Here is a 22963-nt window from a genome sequence, read left to right on the forward strand (position 1 = left end):
TGAGTAAAACCGGGATGGCTGACTGCCTGGCATCAATGGGCCTGGTCGATGTCTGGCGTGAGGCGCACCCACAAATGCGCCAGTACACCTTCTATTCTGCAGCCCATAATAGCAGATCACAAATCGATCATATTTTGATACTGGCTGACAAACACATAACCTCACGGAGATTAGCCACCTCGCCAGGGGCATCTCGGATACGTGGTTGGTGCCCCCCGTGCCTGTAGAACAATTTCCATTAACCATTTGTCCCTCAAAATTTCGTACATCAAATCTAACCTCATCAAAGCTACAGACAACTACTTCTCAAGAATGTGGGCTCAGTTCAATCGTCTCAAACTATATGGGAGGCCTATAAAACAGTTATAAAGGGGCAGGTTCTCTCCCTGGTGGTGGGGTATAAAAAAGAGAAGTACAAAAAACTGGAAGAACTGGAGCTAGATATTCAGGACAGGGAGCAGGCTATTATCACGAGGCATGATGATGCGGGTAACCATGTCTTGGAACTCAAGCGGCAGGAGTATAAGGCGTTGACGACTGAGCCTGCCCGGGATAAATAAATACCGGACACAACAGCATAAGATATATGAGCTCAGTGATCGAGCTTGCAAACTGCTTGCCTGGCTGGAAAGACGAGACAGGGCAGACCGATGGATTGCAGCCATTTACGGGCGTGACAGGGTGTGGACGAGGGACCCGACCGCTATAGCGGAGGGCTTTGCTGAATATTTTAATGAGCTCTACTCCCCCAAGGCACCAAACACAATTGATACTCGCGGGAGCTACTTAAGGACATCAAGATGCTGATGTTGACCAGAGAGGATCAACAAACGCATGATGCAGATCTCACTATCGACTAAATAACAGCAGCTATACAAAGCATACAGGCCGGGAGGTCCATGGGCCCCAACGGTTTGCTGGTAGAACTCCTCAGGCTAACCTACACGAAGGTGGCTCCCCACCTGCTGAACATGTTTCTCAAGAGTAAAAGTGAGGGGATACTGCCTAAAGATCAACATGTGTCCTCCATAGTCGTTGCAGCCATACACACTCTAGTTACACTCAGAGCTGGGTCCGCATCGTAGGAGCATTTTAGGTTACCATACTGCATATATGCCTTTATATATTCATTGCTTCAGCACCATGGTAGAAATGTATCTACTGTTTACCTTGTTAAGTGGTTGCCAGAAACTGTTCACTCCCTGGTGGGTTAGGGGGCTTACAGTGGCACTGCAGGGGTGTCTAGAAACAGTCTTGACACCAAGCCCTTAGTTTATGTTATCCAAACAATGCACAGATCCTATGGATTAGTAGGAACTACACAAAAGGATCAGAGTCACTATTGGAAGCTTAATAAATGATGTACAGACACAAAGACATTGGTTCTATATCTACATCAATGTGAATTTATGTAAATATCTGTGACACTTGTGAGCCTTAATTGTACTGCCTTGCCTTTAATTAAGAACAAACACTGAAGCATTCTGATCTGAGATGCCATTTTGAGCAAATTGTAATTAAATTGTGACCGTTAGCAAATCCTTTAATTTGAGACCACCTACCTCTTATGATGTGGACTTGGATTTCAGATAAATCTCAAACTTTCTTCAGATATGGTATTCACACACAAGGTTCTGAGGGCCTGATTCACTAGGTAACCGTTCACTTCTGTTTAAGTTTATAGTTTCTTTGGTATTTACTAACTACAATTTTAATTTTACAAGACTGCATTACCATGCTCTGCAGTCGTAAAATTGCTATCAAATGATGTAATTTGAAATATACTGTGACTGCTCATTCTTCTCTGATTTAGAGCTGTGCGCAATTCTGTGTTGTGCCTCAGAATAACCGGGGAGTGATTGGATATTGAAAACTAAGATGTTATTGAAATTCCAGACCTTCAAGTGAAGTGGACAAAATACTGAAACAGTTATGTGTTTCTGATATTTAAACTATACCATATGTGATCTAGGACTGATATTTTGATGCATGCAAATTCTGTTAATATCTAAATACAGCTAAGTAATAGGCCTATACGAGGCTCAGTCTTCCAGGTCTTTGCTCAAACTAATGAATGCTTCTGCTATAGTCTGATACCGGTCCATTTTCTTGAAAGAGACGAAGACGGTACATAGAGGAGTTATAAGTGAGTGGGATCTGAATTTATTAAGAGAGCTGTAAAGACATTGGACTTGATTCATTTTCCAAGACCATGTATGGAAGACAGCCTTGTGGATAAGTTGGGCTACGCATACGAGGGCTACATATTAAATCCATACTATTTATCATATTTGCCCATGACAAAGCCTCATTTGAGTTGAGAGCACACAGTGGTTGCAGTGAGTCCTCATTATGTGGTGTACCAACGTATGATTGTGAAATATTGAAGGTTGCTATTAAGCTTGTGTATGTTGCAGTCTGTGTTGTCTAAATTATGGAAGCTGTAGATGTTGGATAACAGGATAGGAGGCGGTGTCTTTAAAAGGTGCTACTCAGTTTAATCCACCCAGTATTATATCCATAATCTAAAATCACCAGATCTGTCACTCAGTCAATCACAAATTGATGTGAATCAATATGAACTTCCACCATCTATTATGATCAATACATGGAAAACACATTTAAATATCCAGAATAAAAAAGGGGAAGGAAAGGAAGGCAAGTATTGGGGACGGAAAGGTTTGTGAAAATACCTGATACACTTGAAGCAGATGATTCACAATATACAGTCTCTGTATTACATGCCTGAAAAAAAAACGCTTTAGACAGATGACTTGGTATTAACCTGTTTGTTAGTCTACTATTTGGTCGAAACATTGACAACTCATCCTTGATTGAACTATGATTACTTCATATTGGAATAACATGAGAAATCCTCAACAGGCTCCTTACTGCCTTGATTTAAAATATACCCCAGGACTTTTTACAGTGTTTTTACACAATCTTGTATATATTTGTTTTCTTTTTCTGGGAGCACTGCGTCATCTGCACTAATGTCACTTTATTTTATGCACCTGTAAAATACGATATAAGAAATACCCAAATGCAAGATTAAAAGTGGCTTATAGTGTAATTTTTACATCATTAGTGTATGAAAAGTCAATATGTTCCGTATTGAATCCATTGACTTAATACGCATCGTTATACTAACAACAAGTCCCATTAGACCATAGTTATGCTTATTAGCCTTAAAGTTTATCACAGCATAGGTATAGTCCAATATCTAATACCCAGGGCTTGACTGAGTTCCACAGTTAGCCTTGGCAATAATGTTGGGAAAAGGAAAACAAGTGACAGAATGGCCACTCTGCAGGCCTGCCAACAAGCCTAACCTAAACTACAGTCAGCTGATGGTTCACACATCTCAAAAGCCTCTCTGAAGGTTGCTCCTCACATTGCTTGAAATTTGACAACTTATAGATCAGCCCTTGAGACCTTGTTACATATAGTTTGGCCTCACCCAGGTGCCCTTTTCTATGTCAAGGTACATTATGGTACTCTCTGTCTCACTGTATGACAAAGCAGCTTGACTTATTTAGGGAGGTCAGCCTACAGTTGATCCTAGGAGACATCTTGAGTGATCAGCATGTGGAATGATGTAACTCTTTAACAGTGGCAGTCTTCTCTTCCCTTTTAGATTGAGGATATGTTAAACGAAGTTAAATTCAGCGAGTATGTGAATACTGGAAAGCAGGTGACAGACATCAATCTTGACGGACTGCTCCGTCTCTACTGTAACCATCGACCAGCGTTTGGCATTGCTATGGCTGAGCTGCAGCAGGCATTCAAAGTACTGGGTATGGAAGACGAGAATGGGGAATGGGCTATGGACCGAGGACAACTGCTTTATCTACTTCAAACTCAGGGTGAGTGGCTATGGTTTCTGCACTGCTGTGCGATGATATCGTTCTTTGACGATGTAGCAATTATTGCTGACCTATTGATTAGGCCAGAGCGAAATTGTTATTACCTGTGCAAAATCATATGAAATTCCCGTATTTCTTGGAATGTAAATTTCAAGTTTTTTCCCCCATTCTACAATTACACTAGTTCTCAAATATTTTCATCCATTGAATACTGGTGTGAGCAGAATGTGTATAATGTGAACTGCAAAACCGCAGTCAAATGTCATTTTCTGCTTTTCCATGGGAATTTGTATGCAAGGTACGCCTCAATAATCATGAAAATATCAGCCAAGTACATTTGGTGTAAATTTTTGCAGAAAAACACTTACTTTTATAAAATATTTTATCAGTTTTGTCCACCCCTTCTGTTAATGGAAACGACATCAATGCAGAATAAGACCCTACTATGATGGAAATCAGTCGCAGCCCATATGACTTGGGGGTGGGGAGGATGCACCTCAGGGAGGGGGTCATGCGGGGGAGGTTTAATTTAAAAGAAGTAAATGTTAAGTTAATTTACCATTGCCTACCCGTCTCGCGTCCTCGGTCTGCGTCGTCCACAGCTAGCCTCCCTCCCCTCCCCTAAGCCAATCACAACTCTGCAATGGCAGCGTTGTGATTGGTTGGGACGCCGACCCCACAGGCGTCTATGGGGAGGCCATTTTCTATGAAAGCTGCATGCAGCCTACATAGAGAAAATGCTTAGTGCATATGACTGGTTTGGTCGGCCCTGGGGCCGACTAAACAATCAGCGTCCACAACAGTGGGCAAGCCACTCCTCCCCTGCCCTTGAGCAGGACCGCCCACCCCCAACCAAACCCTGCCTTCTGCTTTCTCACAGTGCAAGATGCAGAAACGTAGAATGGTATTTAAAATACCATTTTATGTTTCTGCTTCTTGCACTGCAAGAAATCAGTGGGGTGACGCTCCTCCGCCCACATGGAGGAGCCGCCCCCCTGACGGGGCTGTGGGGCTCTCAGGTCCCCACAGCCCGGGGGACAGCCACCCCCCGGGGCTTAAGAAAATTGGGTGGGGTCTCTCGGGCCCCCACCCAATTGTACCAAGTGTACCAAGCGGGATCAGTGTCGTTCGAATCTTATTAACCTAAAGGATTTCAGTCAGAGTTTTTGGTCCTGAGGAGAACCCCGCAATTGGGGGTTCGAAATGCGTCGAACTGACCGGACCCTGTGTCAATGTGAATGAACAGACGACTATTGTGTTGCAAATAAGGATTCATGTCCAATTGACAGTATTGACGGAGTAGGACTCTAAATTCAGAAATGTATTAATGTTCATGTTCATATGTACAAAGAATTTGTGTTTTTTGACATAGGGTCACTTAAAAGTCTGTTGTAAATATTGTGATTTTGTATGAATGAGGTATGTATGATTTGGGTAGGATGTGTTTCATGGTGATTGTTTCCCATGACGAAACATGTGTCCGCTTTGCTTTCTTTTGGCTACATTTTGTACGATCTTAACGAACATTGTATGAAGATTGACAGCTTGATGGAAATTTCAAGTTTGTGAAGAGAAAATAAAATAAAATAAAAAGGAACAGATATAATAAAACTTTGCTATGGAAAAGAACATGATTTGGTCTCTCTTTTCTCTAATGATTTAATTTGTTACACTGTGCTCGGGGACAATAAGTCTTTTTTTGGTATTCTTTGTATTTTCACAGAGGAGGTTAGGGGACGTTAGCTAACCCAGCCACGTCTTGTGCTCTATTGTTTTTCTCTGAACAGTTGTATACAGATTGAACACCGTGCACACTAGGGGTTACCCATCTTTGTGTGGTTGATATTTACCATGAGCTAAGTTACCCATGAAGTGTATTGTATAGTGTCAATGTGTCAATGTCGCACATAACAGAAGGTTGCTTCGCCTAAGGTGGTTGTATGTGTAATGTCATTAATGATGCTTCATACTGTTGTGAGCTATTTTATACTTACTTTCATACCTCTACTACCATAGTCCTTTATAGAGTAATGTGTACAAAAGTAGGTTGGATGATGTCATCAATTATGTCATTCAAAATGTCATCCGCGATGTCAGAAGTGAGGTCATTGAACATGTCGAGTGATGTAATATGTGAGGTCATAAGCAGTGCATGGCGGGACACGTGTTACAGTTAGCTCTGCTAACTGGTGAATTTCTGTGGGTTTTTTTAGTTCCAAATGTAACTTTGGCAAATACATTTTCACCTTGTTTTGTAAAGTGAATATATATGCATATATATATAATTTGTTCATTCCCTTTCCCCTGTCATTAAGTTTGTGGATGGTGGGTGCGGTGAAGTATTTCACTTATGTTCATGCACCATGTGACTCACTTTGGAGGTGGAGCACTGCAAAGAAAAAAATGTATTTAAATGTGTGCTGACCAGGTGCACGGTGTGTGATCAAGAGCACGTGTTGCTCGAAACGCGTTACCTGGGAGGAGATTAAAACCTACCTTACTGCAGCCTGGGGTCCGTGTCTTCTATTGCAGGAGTGTTTGCAGTATTTGGAGACTTGTTTTTCTACATGTTACGGAGGCGGGCTGTCCCCGTTACGGTACCCGCTCGCTTTTCAAGTGGCCTCGCTACAACAGCTTTCTTTGTTTTTGTTCCAAGGAGGAAATTTTGCGAGGCCCCCTGAACCGAAAGAAACAACCACGACCGGTATTGGAGGAAGACGCGCTAGTGGCTGATCGGATTGGTGAGCTACGGCGGGTGTCGTCCAGTCATAGATGTGGTGTCATTCCGGGATTTTCAGGTAGCGAGCTCAAGGCTTTAAGCAGTCAGAAGACCGATATCGGCGTCAGCCCTCGGTGAACCATATCGTATACTCCTCGCTTTGTCACCATGTCAGCCAGTTTGGAGAGAGAGCGTGAAGACGCGGCAGAGGCGCTGTTTAACAATGTGCAGAGAAACGCCTCAACTGCCAGTGCAGCGACATCCGGTAATCAGCCTAGTAGTGTGCAACAAAATGCTAAACAGTTATTGAAGACTGTAGAGAAGAAGACCAAGTCAGAAATCACCAAGTGGTGGGAACATAAATCGCTCACTAAGTACGTGGAAGTAGGCAGAATTCCGCGTGGCTTGCGAATTATGTTGGCGCCGAGTTTTGAAAATCCCAACCCGGCTATGCTGAAGAAATGGGGGGAGCTGAACCTCGACGCCTCAATGAATTTGGTGAAAGTCCTAATTGAATATGCCGTGATAGATAGGGATATATTATTGGAGGATATTAAAAGCCTTAATGAGCAGCTGGATGCCATTGCCGACCCTGAAACAAAACTTCTGATAACGGCCATGCGTAAGGAAATTAGTGAGCGGCTGCGCAAGCATGAGGAGCGCATTAAAGTAAGAAAAATCCACAAGTTTGCGAGGGATTTGAATGACTACACAACCGGGCAAATATATACATTCTCCCGTAAGTTTGACAAGGCGCGACAATCCAAACTTACTAAGCAAACGCCAAGGTTTGACGGAGTGGCCACTGCAAACCGAGTGGATGAGCAGAGTGAGAACTCTGATGCAGACTCAATTTCTTTAGCCAGTACATCGAGCACTTCACTAGTGGATTGCACTGGGGTGGAAGGGAGCAACCCAGGTAGAATCCTCAATCTCGCAGAGGAGATTGATTTTTTAGTGGAGGACCGTCTACAAACACTGCGACCCAGGACGCGGAGGAATCAAAACGCAGGAGGCGCAACGCCAAACGTCACGCAAGGCGAAAAAAACGAAAAGCAACAGCAGCAGCCACAAAAGAAAAAGAGGCAATGGTACAACAAAAAGAAATACTGAAAGACTGTACTGTTACTAATCTTACTAATATGACCTTATCAGCGGCAGAAGAACAACTTTTAAGCTTAGGGCTAAACTTTTGTCCTGAAAGTTCATTCAACTATACAAACACCAGAGCGGATGTTTTTAAGTTCATTCGCAAATTGAAGTTGAAAAAATTCTTTGCCTCAAAACCAGCAAGCAAAGACAAAGGCAAAACCACCAAACAAGTGACGATATCTGGAAACAGCATTCCTCCACCAGCGGCACGAGATGCGAGACTGCTTCTGACACTGTGCAACTTGGAGAATCCCACCAACAATGACGATGAGGTCCCATCCACACAACGTGAGCTTTATAATGTGGACATCTGCCAAAAGGGATCAGGAATCAGCCCATTTAAGCCGGTAAGCACGTTTTTGCCTGTAATGCCAAAAGATGCGGTAGACATTTACCATGATTGTGTCATTGAAGATCTTAAGAAATTAAACCGCAGAGTGCAGGCTCAAACGCATATGAACAAGGCTAAGGTCAATCAATATAACATGTTAATGAAAAAGTTGAGTCAGAATCATGAAGTGATCATCAATAAATCAGACAAAGGTGGCAACATTGTGCTCTGGAATAAAGAAGAATACATTGTAGAAGCCATGAGACAATTAAATGACACCTCTTGTTATGATAGATCGAATGGAATGGCATATAAGCGAGCCAAAGATGAGGTGAAAAAGATGCTAATGTCATTTAAAAGGAATAATTTGATCTCACAAACTGAATATGATTTTCTGAATGTTGAACACCCAGTGATACCCATACTATATCTGATTCCCAAAATACACAAGCAGAAAGTTCCAGTACCTGGCCGTCCAATCATTGCGGCCATTAACAGTGTAGGAGAGAACATTTCCAGTTACATTGATTTTTTCTTGCAAGACATTGTGAAAAGCTTACCAAGCTATATAAAGGATACAGGGGACTTTTTGAGAAAATTAACCTCCATTGTGTGGCAAGAGAACTGGTGTATTATAACTTTGGATATAGAGTCGTTATATACGTCTATTGATCACTCCAAAGGGTTAGAGGCAATCAAACATTATCTTGGTCTTCGATCATGTGAATACTACGCTCACAACAAAATGCTGTGTGACTTGATACACTGGTGCCTGCATAATAATTATTTCATGTTTGCTAAGGGCATATGGAGACAGGTACGGGGTGTGGCGATGGGGTCGTGCTTCTCTCCCAGCTACGCGTGTTTACACGTGGGCTGGTGGGAGGAGCGCGGCCTCACTGCCACACCAGGATTTGAGCATGTGCGATACTGGAAACGGTTTATAGATGATGTGTTTTGTGTGTGGGAGGGGGATGAGGCAAGTGCGCAAGTTTTTGTTGATGCTCTCAACAGGAATCAGGAAAATCTCTTCTTCACCTCCAACATTAGTAAGGTACAGGCAGATTTTTTAGATGTTCATCTAATGATTGAAAACAACTCTGTAACTACCTCCCTTTTCCGTAAACCGACAGCTGGCAACAGCATATTACACGCCAGTAGTAACCATCCGCAACATGTGATTAATAATGTCCCATATGGAGAATTGGTGCGTGTCAAACGTATAAGTAGTACCCCTGAGATATTCGAACGAGAAGCCAAAAACACCATAGACAGGCTACGAGTCAGGGGTTACAGTGATAGGGTTCTGAATAGTGCCCTACAAAGAAGCCGTGACAAACCCAGGGAATCTTTATTGAGACCTGAAACATCAAAACCTACTTCAGAAGATAGTACCCCTCGCCTGATTCTGACCTATAGCAAGCAGGAAAAACAAATTAGGTCCATTGTTAGGAAACATTGGCCAATTTTGATGACTGATGGTTTTTATAGTGAAGTGTTACAAAATTCACCCACGATAACCTATAAAAAATCTCAAAGTATGCACAACAGCCTAGTGAAAAGTAGCCCAGAATCAGGTGGTGGCAGCACCTGGCTCAAGTATAAAGGGTTTTTCAAATGTTCCACATGTAGGGCGTGCAAGTTTGGTGTGAACACCACTCATTATAGCACACCATTCTGTCCAATTAGGAAGGCCATTCGAGGTAACTTTAACTGTCATAGCGAGTTCGCTATATACGTCCTGACGTGCACCTGTGGGCTGCGGTATGTGGGCAGCACTAAGCTGCAGGTGCATGTCAGGATATTGCAACATCTGCGTGCTATAGTGAATAATGACAGTGCGTACCCAGTGGCGCGCCACTTCAAGTCAACGCATAACAATGATTTGTCTCAGTTGACTTACTTTGTTATTGATGTGGTGGCTCCTCTCAGTCGGGGAGGTGACAGAGAGGGACTCCTAAGAAGAAAAGAGACAGAATACATAGTGGAGCTGGATTGTAAATACCCAAATGGGCTTAACACAACTGAAGATTTGCATCATCTTCTTTAAGTAAGCACATTATGTATGTTGTGTTGCGTAGCACATGAGTAACAATCTTCATAAATTCAATTCTGATTAGGATTCTTGTTTTCTTTATTTTTAAAGGGTCTACAAGGATTCTGAAATACAATGCGTAAGATGAGAAAGATTGTAGCATTGAGTTGTACCCATTAGGAAACAAGCGTGTGAATTACAGCTTCCACGACGTTGAACTGATTACAAGCAAATAATCCTATGAGAAAAAAACTCTCTCCTAACAAGAAACTGTATAAATTTTGAAAAAATGCACATTTTATGAAATTTACCAAACACAAAGATTTTTTTTGTACTTTGTTGTTTTTTTAATCATTTCACATTGACTTATGTATGTATTGCCACTTAGGGTTATAGTAATGACTAGAGGGGAACTGTGAATATAATGAATATGGTGTTCTCAGATACCGACCTTTTGGACCGGCAGCAAACTCCAGTTCAGTAGTTTTTCTATGTAGTAATATCTAATTGTATATATCTGTAGATAGTGTATATGGTTATATGGGAATTTAATATGGGTTGGTATGTATATGTGTACAGTGTATATATATGTATATACATATATTCATATTTATATTTATATGTATTTTTATATATGGTAGATAATGTTTGTGAATTTGGAGTAGTGTTTTTCGGATTAATTTGTCAAGGAGGTGTATTGCCAAGCCTTGTATGATGGATTTCACAAGGAGCAATCTATGAGAACAGTGTAATATGTTGCATTCATGCAGTTATATATATATATAATTTGTTCATTCCCTTTCCCCTGTCATTAAGTTTGTGGATGGTGGGTGCGGTGAAGTATTTCACTTATGTTCATGCACCATGTGACTCACTTTGGAGGTGGAGCACTGCAAAGAAAAAAATGTATTTAAATGTGTGCTGACCAGGTGCACGGTGTGTGATCAAGAGCACGTGTTGCTCGAAACGCGTTACCTGAGAGGAGATTAAAACCTACCTTACTGCAGCCTGGGGTCCGTGTCTTCTATTGCAGGAGTGTTTGCAGTATTTGGAGACTTGTTTTTCTATATATATAAATATATATATATATATCAAAGCAATTCTCCAAAAGAAGAAGAGACACCAGGCGGGGACGTTTTGGAGGCTTTAATTCGGAACACAAAAACGGCAAATGCATTTCGGCATACATCACAGCCTTCTTCAGTGCCTTGAGGTGTTCACAGGATGCGCGATAACTATCGCGGTTTCAAATACCCAGCTGCATCCTGTTGCCTGAGTGATAGCTCCGCCTCCATGGTGAGTAAAGTTTGTGGCAAGTTCAATAACGCCTACATGTCCCAGAATGCAAAATTCAGATGAGCTGAAAATGTCAGGGAAGGGGACGGCATCACATAGTTTCACCATCCTCAATGTTGATGTGCCTCCCAAAATTAGTACCTCCTCGGGTCCCCAGTACCGCATATATATATATAAAGACACTTTCGACCATGTGATCACTTTAAAGCATTTATGTATATATGTGAATAAAATATTTGCGCTACTTTCATAAATATGTTTAGAAATTGAGCTGGCTTTATGTAACATTTAGGGGCACATGCATCTAGCCCTCATTTTGCGATTCCCAAATAGTGATTTTTACCGATTTGCTATTTGGGAATAGCAAAATGCTATGCATGTAGGAATCCCAAAATAATTTGCGATTCCTACACATTCCTTATTTGCGCCTCGCAAATTGGGAATCGCAAATAAGGAATGGCTTCCCATTCATTCCTGTGGGCCTAAAGGCCCATAGGAATCAATGGGAATTGCATGCGCAGTTTGTGAGTACCAAATAGGTACTTGCAAACTGCGCATGCAATTTCAAGGGTGCAAGGTTGCCAAAATGACACCTTGATACACCCCTGAAAGTGCAATTAAAAACATGTTTATGTGCAACATAGAACTTTGAAAAATGCACTTTTGTGAATTTTTCAAAGTTTCGCAAATTAACACCAACTTTAAGTTGATGGTAATTTGCGTTTCTTAAAATCTAAATACTTTTTTTTTTTGTTGCATTGCATTTATGGAATCGCAATTTGTGATTCCCTAAATGCAATTGCAATTTAAGTAGATAACCTAAATAGCGTTTTTTGCATTTGGGATTATGCATCCCAAATGCAAAAATTGCGGTAGCACAGGGGCAGAAATGATGCATGTGCCCCTAGGTGTCATGCATATGGGACTGACTGGTCTTACTACTCTGTCTTCGGTTGGTGTTTTTAGGTGGGTAATTGCCAAATGAGGAGTAACAGCAAGAATGTATGCAATTTACATTAATATATTGGTGCAACTATTTGAGCACGGCTCTATAACCCCCTCACCCCGGGACCACTAGAGGAGCAGACACCACCAGGCACTGGATACAGTCAATGATGTGAGATGTTACTTTGAACCCTCCGAAGCAGCAGGCGAGCAACCTGCAGGCACGCACTGTATACAACCAACTACGGTAGATGCTCTAAAACCACCAGGCAATACAACTAATACTCGTTATTTCCAGGTCCTCTGGAATCTTCTGTATTAGGGGACACCTAAAAAGTAACCAGTGGAATTAATAACTAAAAAGTTGTACAACACACAACACCATCGAAGGTTTATCAGTTATGTAATGTGACAGTAGAGGGTGCGCCAATGGTGAATATGTGATGGGGCAGTGCTCAAATGATGGTCCTCTGCAAGATGAACGAAAAAGACAAGTACATGGTACAATCACTTCAGCGGATGCTATAATTTTAAGGTAGGTAGCATGTTGGTAGATGCTGGCCTTTTTCCTACTAATGATCCTCCTATGGCTATCATGTAGGTCAAAACTGAAAGGTTTGTTGATGTTTTGACACCAAAATCAGTACTTAAATTGTTGTCATCATCTGGACGATTGATTAGGAAAGTAGCAACTCGGTAAAAATGGAATCAGAAGGGCTCTGAAATGTAGAAATAGGTGTCAATAAGGAGAAAGTTCAAAGGAAAAAAGAAATCTAGTATGTATAATACTTAAGCAGGGAAGGGAGCTATGTATGCAAGTAACATACCATAACGCTAATTTGGGGGCAAGAAGCAGCCCTGCTTAGTGCCTGTGAAAAGACCACTGAAGGACGAGACGTAAATCAAGCCGGGGGCTGAGGGTCCCTCCTCAAGAAAATAAGTTGAGCTTTTTTTTGGATAATATTGGTTATAAAAAAGGAACGGGCCCAAATGTTGTTAGGGGACCTAAACCAAACGATTTTAACAATAATAGGTGGATAGAAGTACGCAGAGTAGAACTGCACTTCCGCATGCTCGGGTACAAACTGTTCAAGATCAAAGGCATGCTGACATCACAGCGAAACAAAAGGGAAAGCTTTCAGTTTTGGTCAGGGCTTAACTCTGCCCTCCATCGATCAATTCAAGAGAGGCAGGGGTGGAAAGGGGACTTTGTCCCCTTTCCAGTGTCTCTCCCCCTACTTTGGGATTGCACTAGACACACAATCGCCAAGCAGGGATCCACTCCACTAGACATCTGGCAGCTAATAGTGCAGGGTGGTGAGAGGCCCTACTGGCACAGACCTGTGCTCCCACCCTCCCTGGGACTCCAACAGCCTTTCTGTCCCGCTAGGGAGTGGATAAGGGGGATTAACACCAATCTGCCCCGAGGGGATAGAAAGCCCACTAGAACTAGAACACTAGGGAATGTCTTGGTTATATATTTATTGAGGTGGAGGGGGCAGACCCCTGGGCGTGCACCAACCCTGATCCCTAAAGCACCAACAATCTTTCTGACTTCCTAGGGTGCCGAGCATGCCCATCCCCTTGGCAAGCGCGAGGAAATCACAGATTTTCCTCACATTACTTTGAGGGTTATCTTCTGGAATTTTGTGCAGATCCACACAATTCTTACTACCCAGCATTACCCACATTTCTTCCGATATAAATGGCACCCCAGTTGTGTGTTTTGGTCTTGCACACAGCACAAGAATGGATCAAAATAGGGATTATGTAAGAATCCATTCATTTTCTTTATTATTTATTATTTTTTACAAATCAAACCCTCATTAAAATCACAAAGGGAACCATGTAGAAAAAAAACTCTTCCACAAACCTTTTCCTTTCAGAGGAATCTGAAGGAAAAGATAGTGCAATGTAGTCAAATAGGCTACAACCATGTAATACTAGAAAATTAACACTGCAGCTTTAAGACCTCCCAATCCTCCCGTATCTCATCATGCTTTTTAGTGGCATTTGCTCCATTTCTTTTTTCTGGCTCCTGGTGACAAGATCCTGGAGCACTGACCTTGGCCCTTTTTGAATTCATCTACTGGAACCCTTGCTAAACCTTATTTAAACACCTTTAGTTGATGTCCCTAAGGACTTAGAGTATTTTAATTTCTTTCCTGAAAGAAATTATTTTACTTTCTTCACAAAAAATGCCATGCATTTTAGGAAATGGCCCTCGTGTGGCAGAAAAAGGTACAAATAGATACTCATGATCTTTGTACTGTAGACTTTCTAGATATCCACATTCTTGACAAATCCTCCCACTGCAGAAAGTTTTGAAGGTGCACTCTGAAGGCCCGGGAGAAAATACACTTTCATGGACTTCAGTAGGAACAGCGCAGATATCACTCGTCCCTCTAAGGATGGACTGGTAGGTCAGTGGACTGAGGAGAAGAGGAACATTCTACCAGTGCTCCAATTACCATCTCTGAGATCTCCTCCAAAGGTAGGCATGTTTATGGAAAGCTGTTCATGATGGATCTCAATGTCAATGACATGGAGTCGTGATATGTGGCTACCTGTTTGCCTTCAAGAGTTGGTTCACCATTGAGGAGGCAGTGAGAGCCTTTTGACATCAATGGAGTTTGCCATGTCACAGCACTATTCAACTTCGAGGTATCCTTCAGCCTTTCTTCACCCGTCTGTGGAATGGGTTTGGAGACAGCCTATGACCTCAGATTGTGAGTATTCACACATCTAGTTTCTTACAACATCCACTACTCCAGTAGTTGAACTACTGGAGTCTCCACCCTGAAGAGTCCTATCGCCTCCCCAGTCCGTTACACCATTGGAAACTTCACCACGAAGCGACACTTCACCAGTCATTCCAGTTGCTGGGTCAAAGGCAACAGCCCCACCATCAATACCATACATTACTTCTGACACAGCATCACCAAGGATATCGAGGACTCCTTCTTGGAGGTCACATTCTGATAGATACATCTGCCAGTGGATTCCTCACCTTGTGAATATCCCCCTTGCGTCAGCTACATTCGGAAATTCTTTTTGTAGCTTCACGCCGGCGTGGACGACGTCATAGAGGCACGGCATCGCGCGCGACTCCGCTGACGTCACCGACACCATAATAGGCCCACGCCGGCGTGATGACATCAGTTCCCTTTTTTCCGCGTCATCGACGCTAACCGTTTCGGGTAATCTCTGTAGCTGTTTGGAAACTTTGTTACTGTTTTCTCGATTTTCTTGCTTCTTTGTGTCTCCAGCGATGTCGACTAAGAAGACCGAGTTCAAGCCTTGTGGAGAGTACGGCAAGATGATGTCGATCACGGACCCGCACGAGGATTGTATCTGGTGCCTGAGTTCTGACCATGATGTCGACGGCTGCTCTTCGTGTAGAAAAATGAACCCGAAGGTGCTTCGTGAGAGGGAGACCAAGCTTCTGATGGTGAAGTTGAGAGGAAGTAAGGAAAAGAAGACTTCGAGATCACGTTCGAGAAGGGCGAGGTCGAAGTCGAGGTCGAGGTCGCGATCAAGATCCCGTACGGCGTCGCCTTCGAGGTCTTCATCTGATCATGCTTCGAAGTCGAAGAAAAAACATAAGAAACGAAGGCATGGGTCTCGACATCACTCCGCCTAAGAAGAAGCATGGGAAGGATTTTGTGTCCCCATCGCCGGAAGTCTTGATCCAGAAGGTGAGGCTTCGCCTTTGGAATCGCGAGCTCATTCTACGACTCCGGTTCCGAATCCATCTCCGGTGCCGTCCCCGGCTCGAGAGGATGAAGAGGTCCCTTTGGATGAGGGTTAAGTACCTGTGGAAGAAGAGGCGAATCCGGAGCCTATAAAGGGTCAGTCTGAGGGTTCTCACCCTCCTTTCCCGGCCCCAGGTGAAGACCCTTCTGCATTTTTAAATGCTATGTATGGTGTCTTTTCCAGACAATGGTACCCCTCTGGTGCACCTTTGGGTCCTATGGGTCCTCTGGCTTTTAATTTAGGAGTTCCCCACTCCTATGCTCCAGCTCCCTTTATGCCTTTCATGCCGGCTCCGACGCCGCCTTGGCAGTACTCGGCTCCGCCGAGGTCGTGGATGCCGATACCGACGTCGCCTGCTCCGAGTCGACCTCGTGAACAGCACCCGGGGCCTTCGGATTCGATCCCGGCTCCGTCGGAGTCGTTCACGGATCCAACGGCGCGGCTGTTGAAGGAGAGATCTAGGAGTAATGCTCAGCGCCTCTTGGAAGAACAAATGTATAGGGAGGCTGAGGCTGAGATGGAGGAAGGTGAGCTTCAAGATGATTGTTTTGAAGATCTAGCGGAGGCTAGTGGTCTGGAGCTTTCTCCTGAATGGGAGCTGCCATCTGTATCTGATGCTCCTTCAAAGGATGTTAAGCCATACCACATGGTCATGAGGAAGGCTGCAGAACTTTTGAATTTAACCTTGCCTACGGTCGAATTTAAATCTAATCTTCTGACTGAGGTTCTCCATTCCCCCAGTTCTGTGATTGAGCCGTTGCTCCCTTTTAATGAGGCTTTAACTGAGCCTATTTTGGAGGTTTGGAGCAAGCCTCTAACAGCTCCTGCAGTGTCTAAAAGTGTTGCAAGGAGGTATAGAGTTGCACCTGGGGACCCTGAATTTTTAACGTCACATCCTTTGCCAGAAAGTCTTGTTATTCAGGCAGCTTGTTCTAAAAAGTCTGTGGGCGCATTTCCTCAAGTGCCTGGGGATAAGGATACCAAGAAACAGGACCAGACTGCTAAGAAGTCCTTTTCCTCAGCAAGTATGACTTTAAAGTCAACTAATGCCACTTGCCTTATGGGGAGATACATTCATGCCCTTATGGATTCGCTGCGTCTGTTGGCTCCTAAAATTCCTGATGACAACAGGAAGGATTTTGAGGAAGTGTTGACTGACGCACAGGCGGCTGCACGCCAGGTGATCCAGAGTGGGCTGGACACTGGCGATTCGGTTGCTCGCATCATGGGAACTGCTGTTGCTTCTAGGAGATCTGCCTGGCTTAAGTCATCGGACTTTTCGGCAAACGTTCAGGCCACATTATTGGATCTGCCTTTTGACGGTGTTGGTCTTTTTGGAAAAAAAGCTGACGCAGCCCTAGAGAGATTTAAAGACAGTAGGGCTACTGCCAAATCTTTGGGGCTGCAGACCAGGGGTACATCTACCAAAAGGTATAGAGGTTTTGGACATTCTTCCTTTCGTCACTACCGGCAAGGTCAGCAGCAGCAGCCGCAGCAGAACCCCCTATACAGGTCTTACAGGTGTAAGCAAAGAGCTCGTCCTCGAGGACGTCAGGCCTCCTCCTCCTCCACCTCTTCCAACCCCCCAGCCACAGAAAAGCAGCCCTAGATCCGCCATTCAGGATCATGCGGGTTCTGTAGGGGGTCGGCTTACCTATTTTCTTCGGGATTGGGAATCGGTTACATCAGATCTTTGGGTTCTCAATCTCGTAGAAAATGGGTATGCTCTTCCCTTTCGGGAATTCCCTCCAAATTACCCTCCTTGCCAAGGAAGTCCAGACACTGTTGAGAAAGGGTGCGATAGCGTTGGTTCCAGAGCAGGAAAGGGGTCAGGGATGCTACTCCCGGTATTTCCTGATACCCAAGAAGGATGGCAGGCTTCGTCCAATCCTGGATCTCAGGATCTTGAACCAGAGATAGTGCGCCATCATTTGCAAGAAACAACTCAGTTGTTACACAGGTTGGGTTTTTCGATAAATGTACCCAAATCTCACCTGGTGCCCTCCCAGCGCAACCTGTTGATAGGTGCGGTACTGGACACAACTGTGTGTCGTGCATTCCCTCCACCTCAAACGATTCGCGACATACAGGAGTTGATTCCTTTATTTCACAATGGAGCGGTCGTTCCAGTTCTGAAGGTCCTTCGCCTGCTCGGTCTGATGGCTTCCTGCATTCTGTTGGTCAACCATGCACGCTGGCACATGAGGGCGCTCCAGTGGTGCCTCCGCAGGCAGTGGTATCAGCACAACGGAGATCTCAGGGAGTCTGTGAGGATCTCCAGAGAAGCTGCAGTGGATCTGACTTGGTGGGGAGTGGAAGGCAACCTGTCTCAAGGAAACCCTTTTCAACTGCCTCCATCGGTGGCCACAGTGATAACTGATGCATCCACTCTAGGGTGGGGTGCTCATCTGGGGGATCTGGAGGTCAAGGGTCTTTGGTCTCCAGAGAAAAGGTTGCTTCACATCAACCTTCTGGAATTGCGGGCGATACGTTTGGAACTAAAGGCCTTCCCCCCCTTCCCTTCGCGGTCGGTCGGTTCAAGTCCTGACGGACAACACCACCGCGATGTGGTATGTCAACAAGCAGGGAGGAGTAGGGTCGCAGTGTCCCTCCAGTGTCCCTCCAGAGAGGCTCTGCGTCTCTGGTCCTGGGTTCAGGACCATCAGATTTGTCTGATGGCAAATCATCTGGCTGGGGTTCTGAACGTGCGTGCAGACAGTCTCAGTCGGCAGTTTTCGGCCGACCACGAGTGGAGGCTTCATCCAGAGGTGGTTTGTCACGTCTTTCGGACGTGGGGGACTCCTCAGGTGGACCTGTTCGCCACTCAAGAGAATGCTCACTGCTTGTCATTCTGCAGCCTCCAGTATCCGATGCGGGGAGCCTTGGGGGACGCGTTTCAGTTGAGTTGGGACTCACGGCTCCTTTACGCGTTTCCCCCCATACCCTCGGGTTTGAGGAAGATTCGCCAAGACCGGGCCCAAGTTATATTGATCGTCGCGCATCGGCCAAGAAGGGTGTGGTACACAGATCTTCTCCACCTCTCCTCGTGCCCCCCACTCCGTCTCCCTTTCAGGGCAGATCTCCTCTCTCGGATGGGGGGGCAGGTTCTACACCCCCACCTCCAGACCTTACACCTTCATGCCTGGAGATTGAACGGGGCAACCTGAATTCCTTTTCTCTCCCACATGATGTGGTGGATGTCATTCTTTCGACCAGGCGTGACTCCACTAAATCAATCTATTCGTACAGATGGTCTAAATTTGTCTCTTGGTGTGGAGAGAAATCCGTTGACCCTTTGAAGGCTCATTTGTCTTATATTCTGCAGTTTGCTCTTTCTTTGGCGCAGCAAGGGTTTGCTGTTGCCACAGTTAAGGGTTATCTTTCGACTTTGTCGGCATTTCTCTGTTTGCCGGATCAGCCGTCATTGTTCAAATCTCCTGTGGTTTTAAGATTTCTTAAGGGTCTCAGTAATAAACTCCCTCCTACTCCCTTTATTGTGCCTCAATGGGACTTAAATCTTGTCCTAACCTACTTGATGGGTTCTCCCTTTGAACCCTTGCACAAGTGTCCCATGAGACTTTTGTCTTTTAAGACGGTCTTCCTGGGCGCAATTACCTCGGCAAGGAAGGTAAGTGAGCTTCAGGCTCTTAGTTCAAAGCCCCCTTTCTTGACCATTCATGCTGAACGAATGGTTCTTAGGACCAGGGCTGCTTTTCTGCCTAAGGTGGTAACTCCCTTCCATCTGGGACAGTCTATTACCCTTCCTACCTTTTATCCTCCCACTCACCCTTCCAAGGAGGAGGAGAGACTACACCGTCTGGACCCTAAGAGGGCGGTGAGCTTTTATCTCGATAGGACTAAAGACTATCGTGTGGATGATCAGCTCTTTGTGGGGTTTGCTGGCAGCAAGAAAGGAAGAGCGGTGCACAAGCGCACTCTTTCAAGATGGATTATTCTATGCATCAAGATCTGCTACTCCTTGTTGGGTAAGGACCCTCCAGAGGGTATAAGAGCTCACTCTACTAGAGCAAAGTCATCAACGTCTGCTTTGTCTAGAGGTGTACCTGTAGAGCACATTTGTAGAGCAGCGACATGGGCCTCCCTCCACACTTTTGCAAAGCATTACTGCTTAGATAGTGAGGTGAGGAGGGTTGGTCATTTTGCGCGCTCTGTCCTTCAAGGTTTTCTGGTATAGAAGAGTGGACACCCTCCTCCGGGAGTGGGGACTGCTGTGGAAATCTATTCACAAGGTGAGGAATCCACTGGCAGATGTATCTATCAGAAGAACAAGTTACTTACCTTCGGTAACGCTTTTTCTGGTAGATACAGTATCTGCCTGTGGATTCCTCACTGACCCACCCGCCTCCCCGTTGTCCACTCTTCTATACCGGAGTTACTGTATTGTAATGTATATATATTTTATTGTCAAGGAGATGTTTTGTTTCAATTGCTTTCCTGCATTTGCTTCACACTGTGTGTGTTATCTTGACATTTATGTACTGTGTATACTGTGTATATATCTACTGTCATTGGTCCGTCCGTGTGCCTCGAAGGTACGGAAAAAAGGGCGGAACTGATGATATCACGCCGGCGTGGGCCTATTATGGTGTCGGTGATGTCAGCGGAGTCGCACGCGATGCCGTGCCTCTATGACGTCGTCCACGTCGGCGCGAAGCTACAAAAAGAATTTCCGAATGTTGCTGACGCAAGGGGGATATTCACAAGGTGAGGAATACACAGGCAGATACTGTATCTACCAGAAAAAGCGTTACCGAAGGTAAGTAACTTGTTCTTCTCCTCGCAGATCTCAGACTGTATGGCATTATAGACGTTACTCTTGCCGTTATAGACACTATAAAAGATCTTGGGCCTGATGTACGAATTTTTCACTTTTAAAAAGTGGTCGCAAATCACGCACTGACTTTTTGTGAATGGAAAAGAATTTAGCAAACTGACCTATAGTTCGGTTCACAGAATTCTGGATCGTTGTGGGTCACAATTCAACATACCGCATTAATATGTATGAAGTAGGTTATAAATTGCCACCCACTACAATTGGCTAGAGGCATAGGTATGGTGGCCTGCTCGGGTGAGCAGACCACCGTATTTGCTATTGCTTTTAAATAAAGCAATCTTATTCTTCAAATCTGACCTTTTTCCTAAAAAGAGAGCAGGTTGAGTTAAAAAAAAAAAGAAAAGTAAAAAAAACTTTTTTAGGAGAATGAAATGGTCTTATGGACCACTCCCTACTTACAGAAAACGTTTTTGTTTACATTCTTAGAGAGTAAGGGGTCCCCTGGGAACGCCTTCGCATTTGCGAATGATATACCATCCGTTGTGAATTGGTGGTAAAATATTAATGTTTTGCAACCTAATTTTGGTCTCAAAACATTAATACATATCGTAAGAAATCTGTATTTGGAAAGGACTCCCTGAACACACCCCTTCCAAATAGCAATCATCTAACACTCACTTAGCTTGTTTAACTGTTCAGAAAATCTTTTCCAAATCATTTATTGTGTCTAGTCCATTACAAAAAGCGTTCTAGGAGTTGCAAATCCAGAGATTTACTGAATCTGAGTGTTTGCAACTATTAAAATACTTTGTATTTTCAGGCCCCTTGTTGTTCCATGCGTTCTTTTAGGTGTTCTTCAAGGGAATATATTTTTTTGCCTTAATGTTGTTCTTCACCATCAAAAACCAGGAGATATTCTCTGAACTGGGTTGAGCACTACTAATCAGGATTTCCCCCCATTGGCATCAATACTTTTCAGATATTCTTGATTTGAAGTGCTAATAAATGTTATTGACCACTGCCAGCCACTTCTACTAATACTTCGGGGATGTTCAAAAGCTTACACCAGCCTATTTCTTCTAAACCGTTCCTTTCTCCTGTTCCAAGTCTCTTCACACCTGCAGTGGATTTGTTACTCACCCTGCTTCTGTGAAGGTCACATTGTTCGTACTACAGAAATAAAATAGAAATCTCCAGAGCAGGAGCCGTTGTTCAGGTTTGGCACTGCACCTGACTCAGTGACTGTCCCGCTGCAAGTAAGAATCATGAGACTGTTCCTTCTTCCATGCTTTCTCCTAATAAGGAGAGCAAACGGTTCGGAGAAAAGTCTGCGCCAATTAAATCTACTAGTGCTGCTACCCTCTTGGGCAAATATGACAGGTTCTTATTGAAGTACCGTGTTATTTAGAACCCAGCGGTGCCAGGGAACACACCCAAAGACTTCGAGTTCTCCTGCCTCAGACTACAGAAACGCAGAGACTTCTTGGTGACATCAAAGATCAAATTTATTGGCTGCAGCCAGTAACAGGTATCCTAGAAGTACAACACGGTGTATATTCTCAGGAGACTGCTCAAAATTACAAAGCCAGTCAACCCTTTTTATACAAAATATTATGCTTCAGGCAAACATTCCTCATTTATAGTAAACCAATTCCATGTGTACAATAAAAGCATTACATGACAAACCCACTTTTCATAGTCCAGCCCACCATCAATTACCCGGCAAGGCCCAACACTTTCCATCAGATAAATCGGCTGGACCGCTAATAAAATCGGGCACCTCCTCATCGTAAAACAGGTCATAAAGAACGGATCAGAGACAGGTGTGCGTGAGATTAGACATAGTTGTGTGCAATGAAGGGTTTATGGTATGCTGTGCCTTGATCCCTAATCTCGATCGGCCACTGGGAAAGGAACTGGCTGAACAGGTTTGGCTTCGGGCAGTGGACTCAGCTTGCCCAGGTCACACAGAAGTCAGCTGAAAGTGTGCGTGTCCCTAAGACTCGTTCGGCCTTAGTCATCGGCCTATGTGAGGGCAACCACAAAATGGCTGCCGTACACAAAATGG

At 44.1% G+C, this 22963-nt stretch overlaps 1 protein-coding gene across 1 annotated transcript in view; it reads left to right on the forward strand.

The window, feature by feature from the left end:
• Positions 1-22963, forward strand: part of CFAP251 (cilia and flagella associated protein 251) — a 591575-nt gene that overhangs the window by 521116 nt on the left and 47496 nt on the right. The window contains exon 20 of the mRNA XM_078667546.1: positions 3638-3866. Within this exon, the coding sequence (XP_078523672.1) occupies positions 3638-3866 (229 nt within the window). The remainder of the gene's footprint in view (positions 1-3637; positions 3867-22963) is intronic.

Source organism: Lissotriton helveticus, chromosome 11 (assembly GCF_964261635.1).
Source record: "Lissotriton helveticus chromosome 11, aLisHel1.1, whole genome shotgun sequence".
Classification (NCBI taxonomy): domain Eukaryota; kingdom Metazoa; phylum Chordata; class Amphibia; order Caudata; family Salamandridae; genus Lissotriton; species Lissotriton helveticus.